Source organism: Camelus dromedarius, chromosome 24, assembly GCF_036321535.1.
Source record: "Camelus dromedarius isolate mCamDro1 chromosome 24, mCamDro1.pat, whole genome shotgun sequence".
Lineage (NCBI taxonomy): Eukaryota > Metazoa > Chordata > Mammalia > Artiodactyla > Camelidae > Camelus > Camelus dromedarius.
Window position 1 is genome coordinate 22,231,103 of NC_087459.1, and position 18,268 is coordinate 22,249,370.

Sequence of the window (18,268 nt, forward strand, 5' to 3'; positions counted from 1 at the left end):
ATGTTGAGGCAACCGTGTTCTTCTGTAAAATGCCTTATGTTCACAATGTGTGTGCCATTTGTGATTTATAAACTTATTCTTATGAGTCACCCCCATTTTGAAAGAAAATCATTTATTCTAATTAATTAACAAACAGTAACATCAGAAAAACACGTTTAAGAGGCCAAACACCTGCCAGCCCCAAACTCAATGTCATCTCAGTGAACTTCTGTTTAGGAAGGACACCCTCTTCCAACTGCAATTCTGAAGCAAAAAAAGCTACTAATGATAGAGGAGAGGTTTAACTAGTGGTTTCACACTTTCGTATCTCTTCATTATCAATTAGATTTCTATGCTAAATCAACTTGGTCATGAGAGATGATTTTTCATGTCTTCAATTGCAACTTCTTGATTAAGCTAATCCTGCAAACAGAAGAGGTATGTTAGTTAGAAGAGCACTAGCTATATATTTTCAACAAAACGTAAGTCCTCCAAATTATGAAAGGAGGGATGAAGCCCAAAATTATTAGTTTCTTTCATAAGCTATTTAGGCATCCTGCAACCAACAAAACTTCAACTCTACACTTGCCACAACTGAGAAAAGACATACATGCTTCCAGGGGTGGAGTCCTGAAGCAGAAATATATTCACTTTGGTACTAGATGTAGCTTCATCAAAGACTTCAGATAAACTTGTCCATGTAATCTCCTAATTCCACAGTTCAACCACCTGAAAGGATTAACTTCTCCCCTATTTCCTACCTAAATGAAGGTGGGAAAATGAAAATAGGCGTTTTTAATAGGTGGTGAATTCTCAGGTTGATACGAGGAACTCACATAAAACAAGCTGACTGCCAACATTCCAGAGAGCCTAAAGCTCAAGGTCCCACTGAGGGATTTAATAAACCTGTCTCTCTCAGATGAGGTGTCTAGAATGATAATGCTGTCAATCCTTATGCTCGTTCCAGGACCGTGGTGAAATCAAATGTAATTTTATAGTCATAGCACTAAGGCTATGAATCATTCACATGCAATAACCATAGTAAGACTGCAGGAAAAAAAAATCTTGGTGCACACAGTAACCTATACTTGTTTCAGGAAGAATCAGATTCAGAACACAACTGGCAAAAGCCTAAGATAATGAGTAGAAACCTCTACACTAGCTCCTTGTTAGAGGAGTTAATTACTTTTAGATTAATTTAAACAAAATCTCCTCTAACTTGTCAGTTTAATTTATTAAACGCAGACCCCCTAAGTTTCACAGGGGCCAGGGGTACCATTCAGTGAATTACGCAGATACAAATTCAATCCTGGATTGATTTATCACCTACCATTCGCCAGTCTGCACTGTTTCAGCACCTCACTGAAACCCTCACAAAGCTTAAGGTCACCCTGGTTCTGGGCACATTCCAAAAACTGTTTCATCTCATAGAAGCACGGACCAGACTGCTGCTGCGGTGTCAGCTGGGTTCCCTGAGGCTCCTGCAAAGGCATAACATTCAGGACTGGTAAGAAAGGAAATCAGACTTTTCCCCAACAAAGAGCAAGAGCCACTGTCTTTGAAGTTACCTGGGGAAACAGAACTAGAACTAGATGCAAACTACAGCTGCCATCTAAGAACATGGAACATGAAAAAATTTAAGACGTTGATCGCCTCACCCAAATCTGGGTGACACTTTCCTTTATCCAATTATGCAGGTTTTTTACAAGTAATTTGTAACAGTTTTCATTTGTAATACAAGTATTCAATAGTAACAACATAAAAGTACATATGCAGATAAAAATTATTTTCTTTTGAATAAAATTATATAATACTATGTTACTTTCTTACAATGTTTGCTGAAACAATTTATATAAAGCTGTAGTGTTTTGAGACAACTAGGACAATATGTTTCTGTCTTTTTTACATTTTTCCTAACTTCTTGTCGTTCCAAAGTTTGACTGCTTTTCTGACAACAAAGGACGCACATTCTTCTGACTGTTTTGCCTCGAGGATTTTTTCTAATTTGTAAACTGTGATCTATCGGTTCTACTAATTGGATCACATATCACTCTGCAGCTAAGAAGTATCAAAGTAACGCCACAGACTATTCTGTTACTCAAATTTATTCTGTGCAGAATAATGACATTCCAAGAAGTAATAAAACTGTAAAAAGGTTGAAAATTGAAAATAAGAAATTGTTGTTTAAAAAAATCCCAATTATACTGGAAAAACAAACAGATTAATTATAAGCACTTATACTGTCAGTGCATCACACTGTGGTAAAGTGCGAATTTGGGCCCCACAGGAAATACACCCAATCCACAATGGGTGATCAAAGTGTTAAAGGCAGAAAGAGCTTTAGCAAAAATTCTACTTGTAATCAGAAAGATTCAAGAACAAAAATGCAAATACAGTGAAACGGTTATTTGGGCATCTAAAGACCAGTGGTTCAGTGAAGTTTCATGGAGGAAAAAATGGGACTAATAGAAAAATAGATGGATGAGCGTTTCAAGTACACCAGAAATAGAGTATACACCCATGCTCATTAGAGGAGAAAAATTACTGCCAAATGTGGCTTTGGGGGTGGGGGGTAGGTTTTATTTATTTATTTATTTATTTATTTATTTATTTATTTATTTATTTATTTATTTAATGTTTAAAAATGGAGATACTGGGGATTTAACCCAGGGCCTCATGCATGCTAAGCATGCACTCTACCACTGAGCTATAACCTCCCCACTCAAACATGGCTTTTGATAAACCATTCTCCACATGTGGATTCTAAAATTACAGTTCCTACACGTAAACAATTTGCAAATAACTAGGTTTTCTCATAAAATACACCACCGAAGGGAATGCTGCCCCAAATCTTACCTGGTAAGTGATGTCAGGCCTTGAAGGCTCAGCATTACTCCCTCCACTGAAGCCCCCAGTGATGGCATGACCTAGAGTGTGGCCGACAGCAGAACCCACAGCCACGCCAGCTGCAGTGGTTGCCATCTGGGCCATTAGACCTGGCTGCCGGGGTGCAGCAGCAGGGGAGCCAACAGCAGATGGTGGAGCCACTGCTGGTGGCTGAGCTGCTGGCGCTGGCCTGGGTGCAGCTCTCATTGGAGGTGCCCGGCTACAAAAGAAATGAGCAAAAAGTGTGAGTTCCCACTTCCAACCAGGTTTGGAGATTGCCAACCTAAAAAAAAAACCAATGAAACAAAAAACCCCTTGCATGTTAAAAATTAACCTCAGAATTTTCATTTTAAATCATTAAACACATATTCCACATACATATAAGAAAACTTAACAGAACGCTACATACATATAAGAAAACTTAACAGAACGCTACATACATATAAGAAAACTTAACAGACCGCAATTCCTTGAACTATTTACATCATTTTCTTTTAACCTTCTGTTAAGGTTGTAATTACCAAATATAAACCCTTTTCCCCTGCTTTTTGCAACCATTTCCACGTATTCACATAGTCTATAGTATCTTTAAAGAACACAGTTATTTCAATACTTCATAAAAATTAAAATAACTGTTAATGAGACAAAAACCTCTTGCTTTCATGAAGCTGACATTTTATTGAGGGATCAAATAAATGTTAAGGAAAAAAAAAACTGGTGGGTGGGAATAGTTCAGTGGTAGAGCACAGGCTTAGATGCACCAGGTCCTGGGATCAATTCCAAGCACCTCTATTTAAAAAAAAAACAAAAACACAAAAAACTTTCACATAGATTAAACTCCCTCTGTCCATTTTTAGATTGCTTCCTTGGGTGCTCTTCCCCCAAATAAGGCTAGGTTCAAAAGTTCACCTCCTATCAGGTGGTATCTGGCACAACTTTACAAAAATGTGGTTTCCCCTCCTTTGGCTAGCAGCATCTTTCCATAAGTGAATTCCTTCCCTACACGCCTAGCATACTGTTTGAACACAATTCACCATAGTCCAGAGAAGCAACGTGGTTCTGTGCTAAACGTCCTGAGTCTGTAACCGGAAAACTCGGGTCTGAGACTGGTTTCCCTACTTACTGGTTGCATGACCTTGGACAAGTCACTTATCACGAGTCTCCTGTTTCTCTATTTCTGTAAAGCACGAATAACATCTACCTCTGAGGTTATCACTGGCAATACATTTTACAAATATTTTATGAACCAGAAAACGTCATATATAGGTGAGGCCTTGGCGGTACTGGGCCGAGTCCTTGGAACGCTCACTGCTCATGGAAGGTGCTCAAAGATTATTTACTGAATTGAAATGCGATGATTTTCCCGATTATACCACCTTTATTTTTTTTTTCTATTTTTGACGTTTCAGCCGGATTAGTTACAAATATTCACTCTTTCTAGCACTGGCCTGTTTTTACTTAAAATGAGCTGTAAAATATTTTAGTAATTCATGGACATTCGAAATTAGAACGTTTTGCCACCAACAGGAAAACTAGCCAAACCCCTACAACCAGCTTGAGGCGGCCAGAGGCGGGCCCACGCCGCCCCGGCCTTCGGACTCCCCCACCCGCCGACAACCGGCCGCGCCGTGGCCCAACGCGGCCTCCCTCTGTGTCACGGCGCCGGCAGGGCCCCAAGGCCCGCGGTGGCCTCACCTGGCCGGAGGGGCCACACGGGAAGTGCGACTTCTGCTTCCACGAGGCATCGCAACTGCGCGGCGAATACGCGAGAAGAGCGAGATTCGGAGAAGATGCTGGCGTTTTCTGCAAGGAATAAGAGCGGAAGTTGGGAGGCGGGGCTGACCTCACCGTGCAGCCAATCAGCGCACAGGCAGAGGCCTTCCGTGCGCCTACGTCTCCGACGGACTGAAGGTCACTGGAAGAGCAAGACGTCACGGCGGCGCCTTGTCGTACGCGTTTGACGTCAGGAGCTCGGTTCCAGGGCTATTTATGAAGCCGGAAGTGACCGTGTATGTCCCGCAAACATTGTCCTCGGATCATGGTACGAGTCAGAGCCGCTAGCTGTTTGCTTCCTAGGGCATAAGGACCGTCGCTGCTACCTTCAAACGTTTGCGTTATTAACATGGTAGGTCAGCTCCAACTTTGAGAGGGAGTCAGACCTCTGGCATAAATGCCGCTGGACCTTGGGCAAGTTGCTTAACCTTCCTCACTATTAACTTACTTATTTGGGTAAATATTTTTTGAGGTCCAGTGTGGGCCCGTAATAAGAACTGAAATGAAGAAAACAGAAAACTTTAGGGATCGACCGAGTTGAGTTGGTTCTACTTGTATTTTGTCTGTGGATCCAGAGGTTATATTCAGACAGTAATAACGCCTTACGTTTATTTATTTCATACATTTTCAAGCCCCTTTCACATATATTCTAGAATTTGTGCCCCTACTTGGGATGGTGTTAACGAATACTGATAAATAAGCTGTTCTGTATGATCTACAGGTGCTAGCTAGTTTCTGGAGATAGAGCAGGAAATGAAACAAGACTACCTCGTGAAGTTTAAATTCAGGGAGGGGAGACACAAAACACCTACGTAAATTAGGTGGTCTTGATATGAAGCAAAAGCAGGGTAAGGGAGATTGGGAGTTAGAGGTTGGAGAAGCAGTATTTGAACGGAGTCCTTGAGGAAGCAAGCCTCATGTTTATTGAGGCAGAGAGAACAGCAATTGCTGAGGCCCCAAGGATCTGTGCTTTCGTGATACTTGGTGTGAAATGCTTTTAACAGTACTTGTACAATAGCACAAGTTAACTAGTGGCATTTCATGAGAATTTTAATGGGAAAGTCCTTGGGGTTAGGTTGGGATTTAATGGAGGAGAGAAAGCAAAGGTAGAACCTCCATTTCTGCTTGGCAGAAATGTCCCCCTTCCGCCAGAGGTAGCAGAGTTTAACACAGCCTTTCCAGCAACAGCAAAATGTTTGTGGAACTGAAGGGTAAATAATGCAAAAACCTTTTGTGAAAAACAAAGTTTTATTTTCACAAAACTTCTTAAAGCTTTACAAATGATAAGCCTTTGTATTTGCCTTTGGATAATTCATAAAAAGGGACAGAGAAAGGAACCTTATTATAAAGGACATTCTGGCACAAGAAGAACTTAGAATGAGCAGAGCTTTGCACAAACAGGCATCTAGACCAGAACAAAGACAATTTTAATCATACTTGGATAAATCATTAATTCCTAAATTGAGGAGAGAATAATAGATGTTTGTACAAGGTTATGTTGTGATAGTAAAAGATTACAAACATTAATTCCTGTCAGTAAAATACATTTTTTTAAATGGCACATTCACACAATATGCAGCTATAAAAAGGAAAGATTCTTTTCTGTGTGTTGATATGAAATGGTTTCCAAGATAAACTGGAATAGCAAGGAGCTGAAGTATAGAGTGCTATTATTTGTGTGAAATGGAGAGAAAAGACTACATTGGACACGCATAATGTATCTTTATCTGATAACATGGAGTGCCTTCAGGCAGTAGGACTGGGTGACTGTGGCATAGGGGTGGGACTTTGATAACATTTTGTTTTTAAATTTTTAAACAGTTAATATAGTACCTCTATTCAAAAAGCAAGAACATGTAAAAAGTTAATTAAAACTAATAGCAAAAAAGTTGGGAATTGAAAAGAAGATTCTGCTACATAGCAATTGTAGTTTGGTGGCATAGGTGTGCTTAAGTTCACACTTAAGTAAAATTTATATAACAACTTCTCATGCCACAGTGATTTCAGTCATTCTCTACAAATTCCATAACGGTGATCAAAATTTGAACAAAGAACTGTTGGAGGCATTGTTACAGATATTTGATACAGACATTTGGGTGAATGGACTCTTGATGATTGCAGTAAAAATTCTACTGAAATTAGGTGGTAGATGTGAGAAGTTTTAAAATTGTGCAAACTCTGTTCGAGAAGTTCCATGTCTAAGAATTTAAGAAAGACATGAATCGAGAAGTTCCACGTCTTAAGAATTTAAGAAAGACATGAAGGTGGAGAGAGATTAGCCATAAGGATGTTGATTTAACAAAATGCACAAAATAGGGAAAACCTGAAATAATCAGTGTCCTGCAATATAGAATTAGTTAAATAAGTTATAATACGTACATATGGTGGAATGCTTTGCAGCCATGTAAAATGTTATGAAAGAATATCTGACATGAGAAGTACCTTCACAGAATATTAAGTGAAAGAGCAGGTTATGAAATAGTGTACATAGTATGTTTATATTTGAGAAAATTCATATATATTTTAAAGACTGAAATTATATACATCCAAGTATCCAAGATATTATCCATTGGATAGTGATTTCTTCCTTGCTTCCTTGTTTTTTTGTATGTATTCTCCAATTTGTCTACAATGAACACACAATAATTAAACCTACCATGGTCGTTTAAAATATGTCCTCAGATCTCTTGACACTCCATTCAAAAAGTGAAGCCTAAATCCTCTCCAGCCTAATCAGAGACTCTGAGTTGTAACCACCTAGTCAAGCCACTCCCAGTTTCTTAATTTTTACACAGCACATAATTCCTACAGTGACCATATTTAAATTTTAAAAGCTCTAATCTAGTTAGAACCCTTTACAGTGTTGCTTTAAAATAGCTTGTGTCTCTCTGGGTATGCTGTACTTTATAGGAGGAATTGTGTAGGAACTGAGATGTTTAAGACATTAACGTCCATATACCATATACTATGTTTTCTTTTCTTTTTCTTTTCCTTTTTTTTTTTTTTTTGATAACTAAGATGAATATAGTGCCTTGCACATAGCAGACCAAAAAAGGGGGTGAATTTAACTGTTCATCTAAAGGTACAAAATACCATATAAACAAGTAGTTAAGTGGTGTTTATATGAAGTTCTAAAGGATTTTAAAGGAATGAACATTCAATGTGGGATGAAGGCTTCAGGGAGAAAGTGGCACTTAAATATAAGTGGAATTAGTTTCATAAAAATTAAAATTATAAAGGGCACACTAAGTAGGCCAGCACAGATTCAAATGAAGAAGCAGAACTGAATATGGTGACGACAGAGGATATTAGACCTGTGTCAAGAACCAGAATGTGTTTTTGGAAGTTATGGGAAACAAATTTAAGAAAATCCAATAGGTGATTTTCAGCACAATATGAGGAATCTAAGCTTTTTAATCCTACAAGGTTAGAGCAGTCATTGAGGATTTTTATATGATGAAAATGGTCTTCAGGAAGATTAATCTGGGCATGTCTGAGACACAGCAGACTAGGAGTAAAGAAAAAAATCCTGAAGGCTAAGACAGTGGCAAGGGGGACATTATTACTAATTATTTGAGTATTATCTGCCAGAACTAAGAGCTTTACATGCATTATTTCATTTATGCTTCACAAGAACTCTTGAAGTAGGTACTATATCATCATTATTTTATAGGTAAGGAAACAGATGCTTAGAGTTTAAGTAACTTGCACAAGTCCATGTAGGAGTTTAACTCCAAAACCGGGACTCCTACCATACCACACTGCCTGAATGTTAAGAGACATTTAAAAAGAATTAATGAAGTGAGTGAAAGAATTTAAGACTTGTGACTTGAGAGGAAGGAGAGCTGGGATTGTGTTCTGTAAACTTAAAAGTAATTACCATTTATTGAGCACTGATCATGTGCCAAGACCTTAACTGTCAGAGGTTTATATATTTTATCTATAATCCACTTTGGCAAGGTCATCCAGTATTATTCCCATTTTTTTACAAATGAGAAACCTGAAGCTTGGTGGAACTTCAAAGTAGTTACCACTCAGAAGTTTGCTGAATGCCAGACTGATAAACAGAGCTAGGATTAAAATTCAGGTTGCTCCTTCCAGGACACTGCCCTTCTCTCCTAACCACGGGCTCACCACTGGGCACAGAGGCCTGACTGCAGACTGAAGACAAAGAAAAGGGACCCTGCTGTACTCTGCATACTTTAAAAACTGTATCTCTAGTCCTCGGGCATGGAGTTTGTGGGTGGTTGTGAACCACAAGGATGTTCACAGTTGGGGGAAACTTTGATGCGGGAAAGAGTAAATGCTTTTAGGTATGCTTGCTCTAACTAGCTGAGTGACTTTTAGAAAGTTACTTGAATTCTCTGTGCCTCAGAATCCCCTCTGTAAAATGTAGATAGCATTCATTTCAAAGGATTGTTGTGGGGTCAGTAGTGCACAAAGCCTGGTAATTGTTTAATATGTATTATTACAATTTAAAATACTCCTGGCAAGCAAATAGTAAAGCTGCACAGGAGTATGACACTTGGGTTGAAAACTGGTTCAGATTCCTATCTTTGTTCTGTCCCTATTCACCTTTGTGACTTTATACACAAGAACTCGAATATTTATGGAATTGAAATGAGTTACCGCAGCAACTGAAAGAAAAAAAAAAAAAACCCAGAGTTAAAATGCCATTCTTGCTGCTCTCTTTTAATTAAAAACCCTAAAAAGGCTTACCCACTTGGATGTTACTTAATTAACAATCAGTAAGGAAAAGATACTGAAGAAGTAAACTTAAGCGATGTTGAAAAGAAGTTCTGTTGAGCAACATGGACTCTCTGCCCCTTAGGACCACAGTTACAGCTGGAGTCAGAAAATACTTTTTATCAAGTCCTTCGGGTATCCTGTAGAAAATCAGACAAAAAAATCTATTATTCTCTTTAGTGCGTGCATAAACACTGGAAGCAAATCTCTCACTTGTATTTTTAAAGAGGTGTTTTCTGCGTTTCCTGGCCCCTTTTACCCAATTACAAAATTCCCAAAGGTGGAGTTTTACACCATTCAAACTGAAGCCAGGAGATAAGCTGGGGGTTTTGGAGGCCCAGATCTGACTCGCTAGGCGGGGCAGCCTCAGAAGGGGGCGACTGTGCCCGGGTCGAGTCGCAGGGGGCAGTCGAGTCCCTTGGGTCCTGGCCGGTGGCTGCCCGCACGCACCGGCGCTCAGGCGAGACGGGTGCGCGGCCGAGGCTGCAGCTGGCGCTGGCGACGCTTCCGCTGGCCATTGAGGAGCTTCTGTGCGATCTTGCGCTCGTGGCCGCCGCGCACCGGCCAGTTGGTGCGCAGTTCCCGCTCACGCCGGGTCCGGCCCTTGCTGCGCCCGGCACCGCAGGCCGGGAAGTCACGCAGGTAGTAGTAATCTGGACAGTCATAGAGCTCCTCCTCCAAGCCCACCGGCGGCCACGCCTCGGGTGGAGACGGCCGGGCCTGAGCCTGGACGCTGGGAATGGCCGGCTCCATCGCTCTGGACCCCGTGGGCGCCCGCCCACCCGCGCGCGCGCTCTTCTGGAGGACCCCGCCCTGCCCTTCGATTGGCTCCGAGTGAGGGGGCGGGGCCTTGGCCTGACGTCACAGAGCAGAGCCAGTGCCCTGCACGGGGCTTCTGGGCTTCGCGCACGGGAACAGTGATCTCTTCCCCCGCCCGGACCTGTGCGCTGCCGGCGCGAGTAGGGTATTTGGCAAAATCGGTCCGAACACTTATTTATGTTTGTCAAAAGTGGGACATTATCCAAATATGAACCATGAGGAGGGGGGCTGTGCATTCCCCCGGAGGACTTTTATCAGCAATAAACGTTTTGATAGGCATAGTAAGTGTTCAACAATGATGTAAAGTGAAAAATTAGCTTTTGAAGTAGTATCTCTGGTATCCCAGTAATATATTTTAACACACTAGCCTGAAAAGCATCAGAATGCTAAAAGCATTTCTGGCTGGTAGGGACATACGTTAGTTCTTTTTCCTTTCCACAGCCCACATGTTTGATAAGGAGTACCTTATTAAGCAAGTGATGAACAAGGAAAAGTCACTGCCTGATGCAAGGCCCGGAACGGAGCGCAGTTTCGGATTATCCGCGGGTGCTTAAGTCCCTGGGTCTGGGAGCGCTAAGCGTGGTAACCTGATGCGCCGGCAGTTTTGGGTGAGGGCTGAGAGTCGGGAGCGCCCGAGCGGGGGAACCAGCGCGACACCGTCCGGCGTCCCATCCGCCTGTCCGGCTGCGCCCTGCTTCGCAGGCGTAGGGGGAAGGATGCGCCTCTAGAGCAGCGGAGGCGAGAGGAATCAGGCCCGGTGGCCCGCCGCTCAGAATAGGCCAGGTCTACCTCCCGCCTGCACCGCGGAGCCAGAGTCATTAACACCTGGCGGCACCCGAGGCTCTGCGGTGACTCCCAGGTCTAATTACCTAATTACTGTCTCCCTAAACGCTGCTCTCAGGGAGTTATTGCGAAGAATGCCTTTGTTTTGGTTTGGTTTAACTAGCACAGATAATTATCTTCCCACAAAAATTGCAGCTTCCCCCCTTGGGGATTTTCTTTTTAATACATCGAAAATAATTCTCTACTTAAAAAAAAAAAAGCCTTCTCAGATATTTGATCTGGCCGAGTCTCTGTCTGTGACGAGGTTGCCAATTTGAGTTTTTTTCTGCATTTTGAAGTCATATCCCTGGTGGGGCGTGGCCTACATACCACGCTCTGAGGGCAATTTTGGTAGTTCCCTAAATGAACAGGTCCCAGGAGAGTGTTTTTAATAAAACACCTAGGGGATTTTCTCTTCCACCCATGTGTCTTACATTTGCTACTGGGAGAGAAACTAATATTTATTCCTGTACCACTCTTCCCACACATTATCTCGTTTAAAAAAACCTCTTTAGAAACTTATGAAAATACACACATTTTCAGAAGTGAAATTAGAACAAAGAACTCCCATATCCTATCACACGGATTCAACAATGACCAAGATTCCTGTCACATCTGTTGTATCCCTGTTTTCCTCCGCTGCAGACCTTAGTCATTTCACCCCTCTCTATCTCAATATACAGCTCTAAAAAACTAGACTTATTTCTTACATAACCTCAACGCCATTTTCACACTGGAAAAATCAAGTTGGCCCTGTTAATATCTAATACTCAGTCCAGAATCAAATTTCTCTGATTGTCTAAAAGACATTAGCATACATACAACGCAGAATAGGTACAAAATCTGCAGTGAACTTGGCTTGTATGGTATTAAAGTCTCTTATAAGGATCTCCTGCCCTTTTTATTTTTCCCTGACATTACTTGTTGGAAAAAAAATGGGTCAGTCGTCCTGTAAAATGCCTCACTTTGTGGCTTTGTCTGCTTCTTTGTGGTGTAGTTTAACTTGTTCCTCTCTCTCTCTCTCATATCTTGTAAACTGAGGTTGCTTCTAGAGGCTGGTTTATACTCCGATTCACTTTCCTAGGAAGTGATGTGTGTTGGCTTCACACCAGGAGACCCACAATAGCTCATTGTCCCAATTTTTGTGATCTGTGGGCTCAGGTGGTGACAGCCTGTCCCTGCAATTGTAAAGTTCCACATTGAACTTTCATCTGATAGTTTCATCCGTAGTTCATTGCTTTATTTGTTGTTATGTTCACTTGCTATTATTTCATTAGGGGCTGGGAAATGATAATTTTCTAATTCAATCATTTTTCACATTTATTAGCTAGAGTTCTTTCCCTCATGAACTAAGACAATTTGGTTACCCTGATTTACATTTTTTCTTACAGTTTTATTGAGATATAGTTGACATAAAGCACTGTTCAAGTTTAAGGTGCAGGTGATAATGATTTGATGTACATACATAATGAAATAATGACCACAGAAAGTTTAGTGAATATCCATCATTTCATATAGATACAAAATTAAATAGAAAAAAATTTTTTTCCTTGTAATGAGAACTCTTAGGATTTGCTCTCTTAACTTTTGTATATAACATACAGCAGTGTTAATTATATTTATCATGGTGTATGTTGTATCCCTAGTACTTATTTGTCTTATAACTAGAAGTTTGTATCTTTTGACTACCTTCATTCCATTCCCCTCCCCAGCATACCACTCTCCCACACATTACCACTAGACCTGTCCTACGAGAAATGCTCCAGGGACTCCTTCAGGTTGGAAGAAAAGGATGCTACATAGTAACTTGAAACCTTATGAAGACATCAAGATCCTTGTTAAAGGTAAATACCTTGGCAAATATATAAAAACCAGTATTGTTACAATTTTTGTTTGTAACCCCAGTTTTAATTTTTCACAGAATTTAAGAGGCAAATGCTACAGTAATCAAAACAGTGTAGAACTGGAATAAGACAAACATATAGACCAATAGAATAGAATAGAGAACCCAGAAATAAACCCTTGCATATATGGTCAAATGCTTTTTGACAAATGGTTTTGGGTAAACTGGATATCCATATGTGAAAGGATGGACCTTTACCTTATATCTTATACAAAAATTAACTCAAAGTGAATTAAAGACATAAACATAAAACCTAACTCTATACAATTCTTAGAAGCAACATGGTGGAAAAGCTTCATGGCGTTGGATTTGGCAATCACTTCTTGGATATGACACCAAAAGCACAGGCAACAAAAGAAAAAGTAGATAAAGTGGACTTCATCAAACTTGAAAACTTTTGTGCCTCAAAGGACACTATCAAGAGAGTGGAAAAGCAACTTACAGGATGGGAGGAAATATTTGCAAATCATATTTCTGATAAAGGATTAATAACCAGAATATATGAAGAAGTCCTACAACTCAACAACAACCAAAAAACAACCCTGTTTAAAAATGGACAGTGGACTTGAGTATACATTTCTCCATTCCAAACCCTCCCTGCCATGTTGATTTCTACCCTTCTGTGGTATTCCAGCAGCTGTGATAAACAGGAGGAGGTCTGTGCCAGTTACCAATTTATTCCCTCTTGGCTCCAATTTCACCCTTCATTGCTTGTTATGCAAAAGTGGAGCTGGACCATTTAATCTTTGTCTCCAGAGGGCTCTGGAGAGTAATTAGAGGAGGAAGGGATCTTCCTTCTCATTCCGATGTACCCTTTTAGCAGGCTCCTGCAGCGTGCCTGGGTTCCTCAGTGCCCAGCTCCTGCAGTGCAGATGGCTTCTCTAGCACCAGGGTTCTGCAGCTCAGGTAGCTCCTCCAGAGCCCACTCTGGCGGTGACAGTGACCAGCGGCATCCAGCAGCCAGTAGTTTCCCTCTGAAACACCCCCAACCCTTGGTTTGCTTTGTGGCAGGGTGCCTCCATTGGGACACCTCTCCATGAATGACTTTTCTTGCACCCTAGAAAGTAGGTTTCTGGCCAGTTCTGGAGGGCAAATTTCCAGCAACTACCATTGGTATAGCACCAGGTGACTTATTTGCCCAATTACCAATGGCCACATTCTCTCCAGTAAGGTCTGAATCTCAGCCCTGGTGCTCTACCTCAGCCTTGCAGGTGATGCATGCACTGTATCCGCTGATCTTATATTCTTTAGAATTCTCTTTACTTTTTACTAGCCAGTCCCTTTTTATTCAAATCCCGTTATGGTTAATAATTCTCGATATTAAAATTTAGCTGTTCAAATTACTGTGTGGCTTCCATCTCCCAATTTGACCCTGACTGGTTCAGGGTCCCAGCCTAACTCAATAAGGAAGAAAGACACCCAGCCTCTCACCATCAGTCAGTATGGCGTGCTAACCCAGCAGTGGGACAGAGTGCTGGGAGCAGTGGGTAAGAAGGTACCTGGAGGGCCCATGAAGATTGAGAGAATTAAGCCAAAAGGATGAGTAGGGGACCGGGGCACTCCAAATTCATCATCAACGCCTCCTCTTGTCTTTCTCCCCACCCTCACTAAATCGCCAAGTTATGTCAGCTCTACCCCTCAAGACTGGTCCATGCTTCCCCCCACCCGCCCCCACTGCCACTCCTCAGGCCAGGCCATCATCATCTCTGGCTAATTTATTATGAGGGCCCTCTAATTGTCCTCTTTCCCTCCAGGCTTGCTCACTTCAGCCTGTTCTCCACAGTGAAGCCGTGGGGATTCTTCTAAAAGGCAAATTTGAGTCAAAATGGTCCTTGATTAAAAACTGTTGTTGGTGGCTGCCTCTTGCCCTGAGGACAAAACCTGAACTCCTCATTTGACCACAAGGCTTGGAAAGATCTGGCCTCTGCTCACCTCCCCAGTCTTATCTTTTGCCACTCCTCCCTACAAGATCCTTACTTTCCAGCCACATGGAAGGCCAGTTTCCTTAGGGACCTTTATAAGTACTGTTCCCTCTTCCTGGAAACCTTCTCTCTAGCTCCCCCCTCACCCTTTCACTCTCATCTTTGCTTCCTTAGCTCATCTTTAGCCTCAGCTAAGACATCTACTCCTCTGAGAAGCCTTCCCAAACCCGTCTCTCTCCTGATCTGCCAAGGCACCTCTCATGTCAAGTTCAGTCAAAATCCTGTACTTTTCTCGTAATGCTTAACACAGTCTGATCACTGTCTGTTAACATGTATGTCTCCTCACTACTGTGAGATAAAATGGCAAGACAAAGAAAAATGTAAACATAAATCTTTTCTGTCCTTTGGCCTCCTCTCTCCCCTCTCCCCTCCACTGTGCACGGTGCACCTGCAGTTATGCATCAATCCGACCTCCCCATCAGAGGAAATACCTGCTTGGCCATAAAGAGCAACATTCCCCAGCACCAACAAGACAAGTCCTTAAAAGATAACATTCCTTCTCGGTCTTGTAAGGGTTCACGGTGACCCACCCCTTGCCCTTGCAGATCTGGGTTGTGTAAACTCCCAAGAATATGTCACTTAATGCACAGCCTGCTGTCTCAAAAAACTTGTATAAGTGTGCTTTGGCTTCTAACAGAGCAGGACAGTTCTTAGAGCTCTCTGAGAGGCCGTTCCTGGGTTATCATCCTTAATTTGGCCCAAATAAAACTTCCCACTTCTTTCTTGGATCAGTTGATTAATTTTGCTGACACTACACTATAAGCTCCATGAGGACTGAAACTCTTATTCACCATTGTTTCCTCAGCACCTGTTATAGTGCCTGGTACATATTATGTGCTGAATAAATGTGGAGGGGGGGAAATGAACAAGCAAATCTTGCTCATTTGGGAGAATACGTGACAGTATGTCATGTAAACAGAGTGTAGGGACGTGGGTAGAAGTGGCTGGACCTGAAGGGCAGGCAGGCTGTTGGCGGCCAGGCTGGGAAGAGCCCTGTAATTCATACTAAACAATTTGTGCTATAAAATGTAGATCAAACACCCCACATTGGCTGCTGGTGATTGAACTGGACTTCCTGTTCCTACATTTGGTTTGTCCAGCACAGTTTTAAGAACCTTCAGATGTGAATGCCTTTCAGTTTGCCACATTACCCACCAGTCTCCACATTACATGGGCCTCCTTTCCCCACTGAAGCTGACTGCCTACCTCACTATCTGGTTTTGCTTCTTTTGCAGATGGGGGGAGATAATTTAAGGAGAGAGGGAATTTGAAGAGAGGGATTTAAGCTATGAGTTCTAGAAAGAGAGGTCCACTCTTGGTGGCAAGTGTACGTTTGAGAATTCCTTGGGAGAAGTGAATTTATTTCATTGCTCCCTTGGGAGCAAAGGGAGACTCAGAAAATCAGAGGGATTGAGCACAATTTGAACAGCTTGTATCTTCAGACTGGTGAGTTGGCCAGTGTTGGGCTGGGTGTCCACCCTCTCCTGTTTGCTTTCTGAAACACAGACTGCCCTGATGAAATTTGAAGTCAGAGCTGCGGTAGATGAACCTTGACTCAGCAGCCTGCCATATTGCAAATGTATATTACACTACATATGGCCTGCATATTACAAAATGTAGGGGAAAGCTGGAATATAGCATTTCCTGGGGGAAATGAAATACACACACACACAGACTCACACAGTGTCCCATAGAGACAGTGGGATGGTGGTGTTACCTGAAAACTGGGTTTGCCTCTTGGATGTCCAGCCAAAAGTCACAGCCAAGCCAAAGAGTTGGAGAAGGAAGGATCTATTACTTGCAGCAAGTAAGGAGAACACCGGGTTCTTTCCCAAAGCAGTGTCTCCCTGAACAGTAAAATTGGGGAATTTTTAAGCTAAGGGTACATGCATATTCATGAAGGGGCTTGGACAGAGTCCAAGCTTTAGTTGATTGATGTCACGAGGGTCAGAACAGGTCAACATCATCATCCCTTAGGTTATAGTTGATCTAGTGGTTGAGCACCTAGGGGACTTAAATTCTGCAAAACAGCTCAAGAAAATGCTTCAGGCTAGTCTTTACCATTGAAACAGAACTGGGAGTCTTTACAACTGATTTGTTATCTTTGCTATTGTTACTAATTCTGCTTGGTAACATTTTGTTCTTTTGTTCCCTTAAGATCATTAATTGGTGAGACCTGTTCAAGGGCAAGCCAGGTTTAGATCCCAAAATGGCTGAGGCCAGAAATGGCTTCTCTTAAGTCAAGAGAAGGGACTCCCTACACTATCTGCTTATAGTGCTTTGTAGGAGGGGCTGTACCTCAGTGAGGTCTCCGACATACAGTATGTGGCCTACAATACTATAGATTCAGAAACTAACTTTTCATGTTTCCAACATAGATCAGGGTCTTAGGGAAAGATTCTTTTCAACAGAATTCCTTGGTTTTTAAGTTAGGAGGTCCATTTCTTACAAAGGGGGCATAACCCCAGTAGTATCCTCAAAATTCAGGTCTACTCTCCAAGGACTCCCTTCCCAATGCAGAGGTTCTTGGAAAACTAAGCTGTTGTTCAGAAAGAGGCCATGAACAAGCTTGATGATCTCTGTCCCACAAAAGAACACGCCTCTTCAATGACCAGAAGACCCTCTCTGCTCATCAAGGCTAGAGAGACTGCGATGAGTTTTTAACACTTTAATTCCCCTTTTACAAAACCCCACCTAGGCCCAAGGTTCCCTTAAGAACAAGTTACAGAAATCTGTGCTTTCATGGCCATTCTTTTTTTTTTTTTTAACTAAAAAAAAATTTTTTTTTCCCTTAATGGATGCACTGGGGATTGAACCCAGGACCTTGTGTTTGCCAAGCACATGCTCTGCCACTGAGCTATACCCACAGACTCATGGCCATTCTTAACATTTGTGATCCTTGCCAGGCAAAAGCTCAATGATATCCTATCAAATTGGATGAATCATATTTTCCCAGTAGCTGGGCTGGAGAAAAATGATGGATAGTCAGCAGCCAAAGCCCAGGCACACCAACCTCAACACCTGTACCTACAGGCCACCCTTCTCCGTGAGCAGCTCTGAGGTGAGGCTTTTGCTTTGTAAATACCAACTAGCAATAGTTCATAACAGTAAGTGAAGTAGTAATTACTTCATGAACAAACTCTCTGTCCCCAATTCCATCACACATTGGATTGGATAATCGTTTTCATGCATATTTCCATATGCCGCGACTCTCACCATATCTTCAAGTGAGCAGAACAGTTCCACTAAGATAAAAGGAGTTGATCCTTTCAAATGGGCTTTCAAAAACTGCCTGTGGGCAGTGTTGGTGGAATATGAGTTCTGATAATCATGAACAAACAGAGCCTTGAATTTTATT

General features: G+C 41.9%; 2 protein-coding genes and 1 long non-coding RNA gene across 4 annotated transcripts; 1 reads left to right on the top strand and 2 right to left on the bottom strand.

Annotated features, from left to right (window-relative positions):
- Positions 1 to 95: 95 nt before the first annotated feature.
- CHCHD2 (coiled-coil-helix-coiled-coil-helix domain containing 2) lies at positions 96 to 4,719 on the bottom strand. The gene is made up of 4 exons (XM_010980798.2): positions 4,561 to 4,719; positions 2,836 to 3,085; positions 1,310 to 1,460; positions 96 to 402 (listed from the first exon to the last, which is right to left on the bottom strand). Exons 1-4 carry the CDS (start codon positions 4,608 to 4,610, stop codon positions 392 to 394), a joined length of 462 nt encoding a protein of 153 aa, XP_010979100.1. The 5' UTR covers positions 4,611 to 4,719; the 3' UTR covers positions 96 to 391.
- A 122-nt stretch (positions 4,720 to 4,841) lies between these two features.
- On the top strand, positions 4,842 to 15,569 carry LOC116147193 (uncharacterized). 2 transcript variants are annotated; one of them, XR_004130681.2, is made up of 3 exons: positions 4,842 to 4,990; positions 12,738 to 12,869; positions 13,203 to 15,569. It is a non-coding gene; the product is annotated as an uncharacterized LOC116147193 (long non-coding RNA). The 2 variants fall into 2 exon arrangements; XR_004130682.2 differs by having other exon boundaries at positions 4,851 to 4,906.
- On the bottom strand, positions 9,259 to 10,201 carry NUPR2 (nuclear protein 2, transcriptional regulator). Its single transcript, XM_010980797.3, has 2 exons — positions 9,835 to 10,201; positions 9,259 to 9,524 (listed from the first exon to the last, which is right to left on the bottom strand). The coding sequence occupies exon 1, from the start codon at positions 10,135 to 10,137 to the stop codon at positions 9,841 to 9,843; it is 297 nt and encodes a 98-aa protein (XP_010979099.1). The 5' UTR covers positions 10,138 to 10,201; the 3' UTR covers positions 9,259 to 9,524; positions 9,835 to 9,840.
- Positions 15,570 to 18,268: the final 2,699 nt, after the last annotated feature.

Coding starts and splice junctions, on each gene's coding strand:
- NUPR2 (XM_010980797.3), bottom strand. CDS start 10,137: ATGGAGCCGGCCATTCCCAGCGTCCAGGCTCAGGCCCGGCCGTCTCCA.
- CHCHD2 (XM_010980798.2), bottom strand. CDS start 4,610: ATGCCTCGTGGAAGCAGAAGTCGCACTTCCCGTGTGGCCCCTCCGGCC. Junction 3,086..4,560: donor CGTGTGGCCCCTCCGGCCAG/GTGAGGCCACCG, acceptor TTTCTTTTGTAG/CCGGGCACCTCCAATGAGAG. Junction 1,461..2,835: donor GGCCTGACATCACTTACCAG/GTAAGATTTGGG, acceptor ATGCCTTTGCAG/GAGCCTCAGGGAACCCAGCT.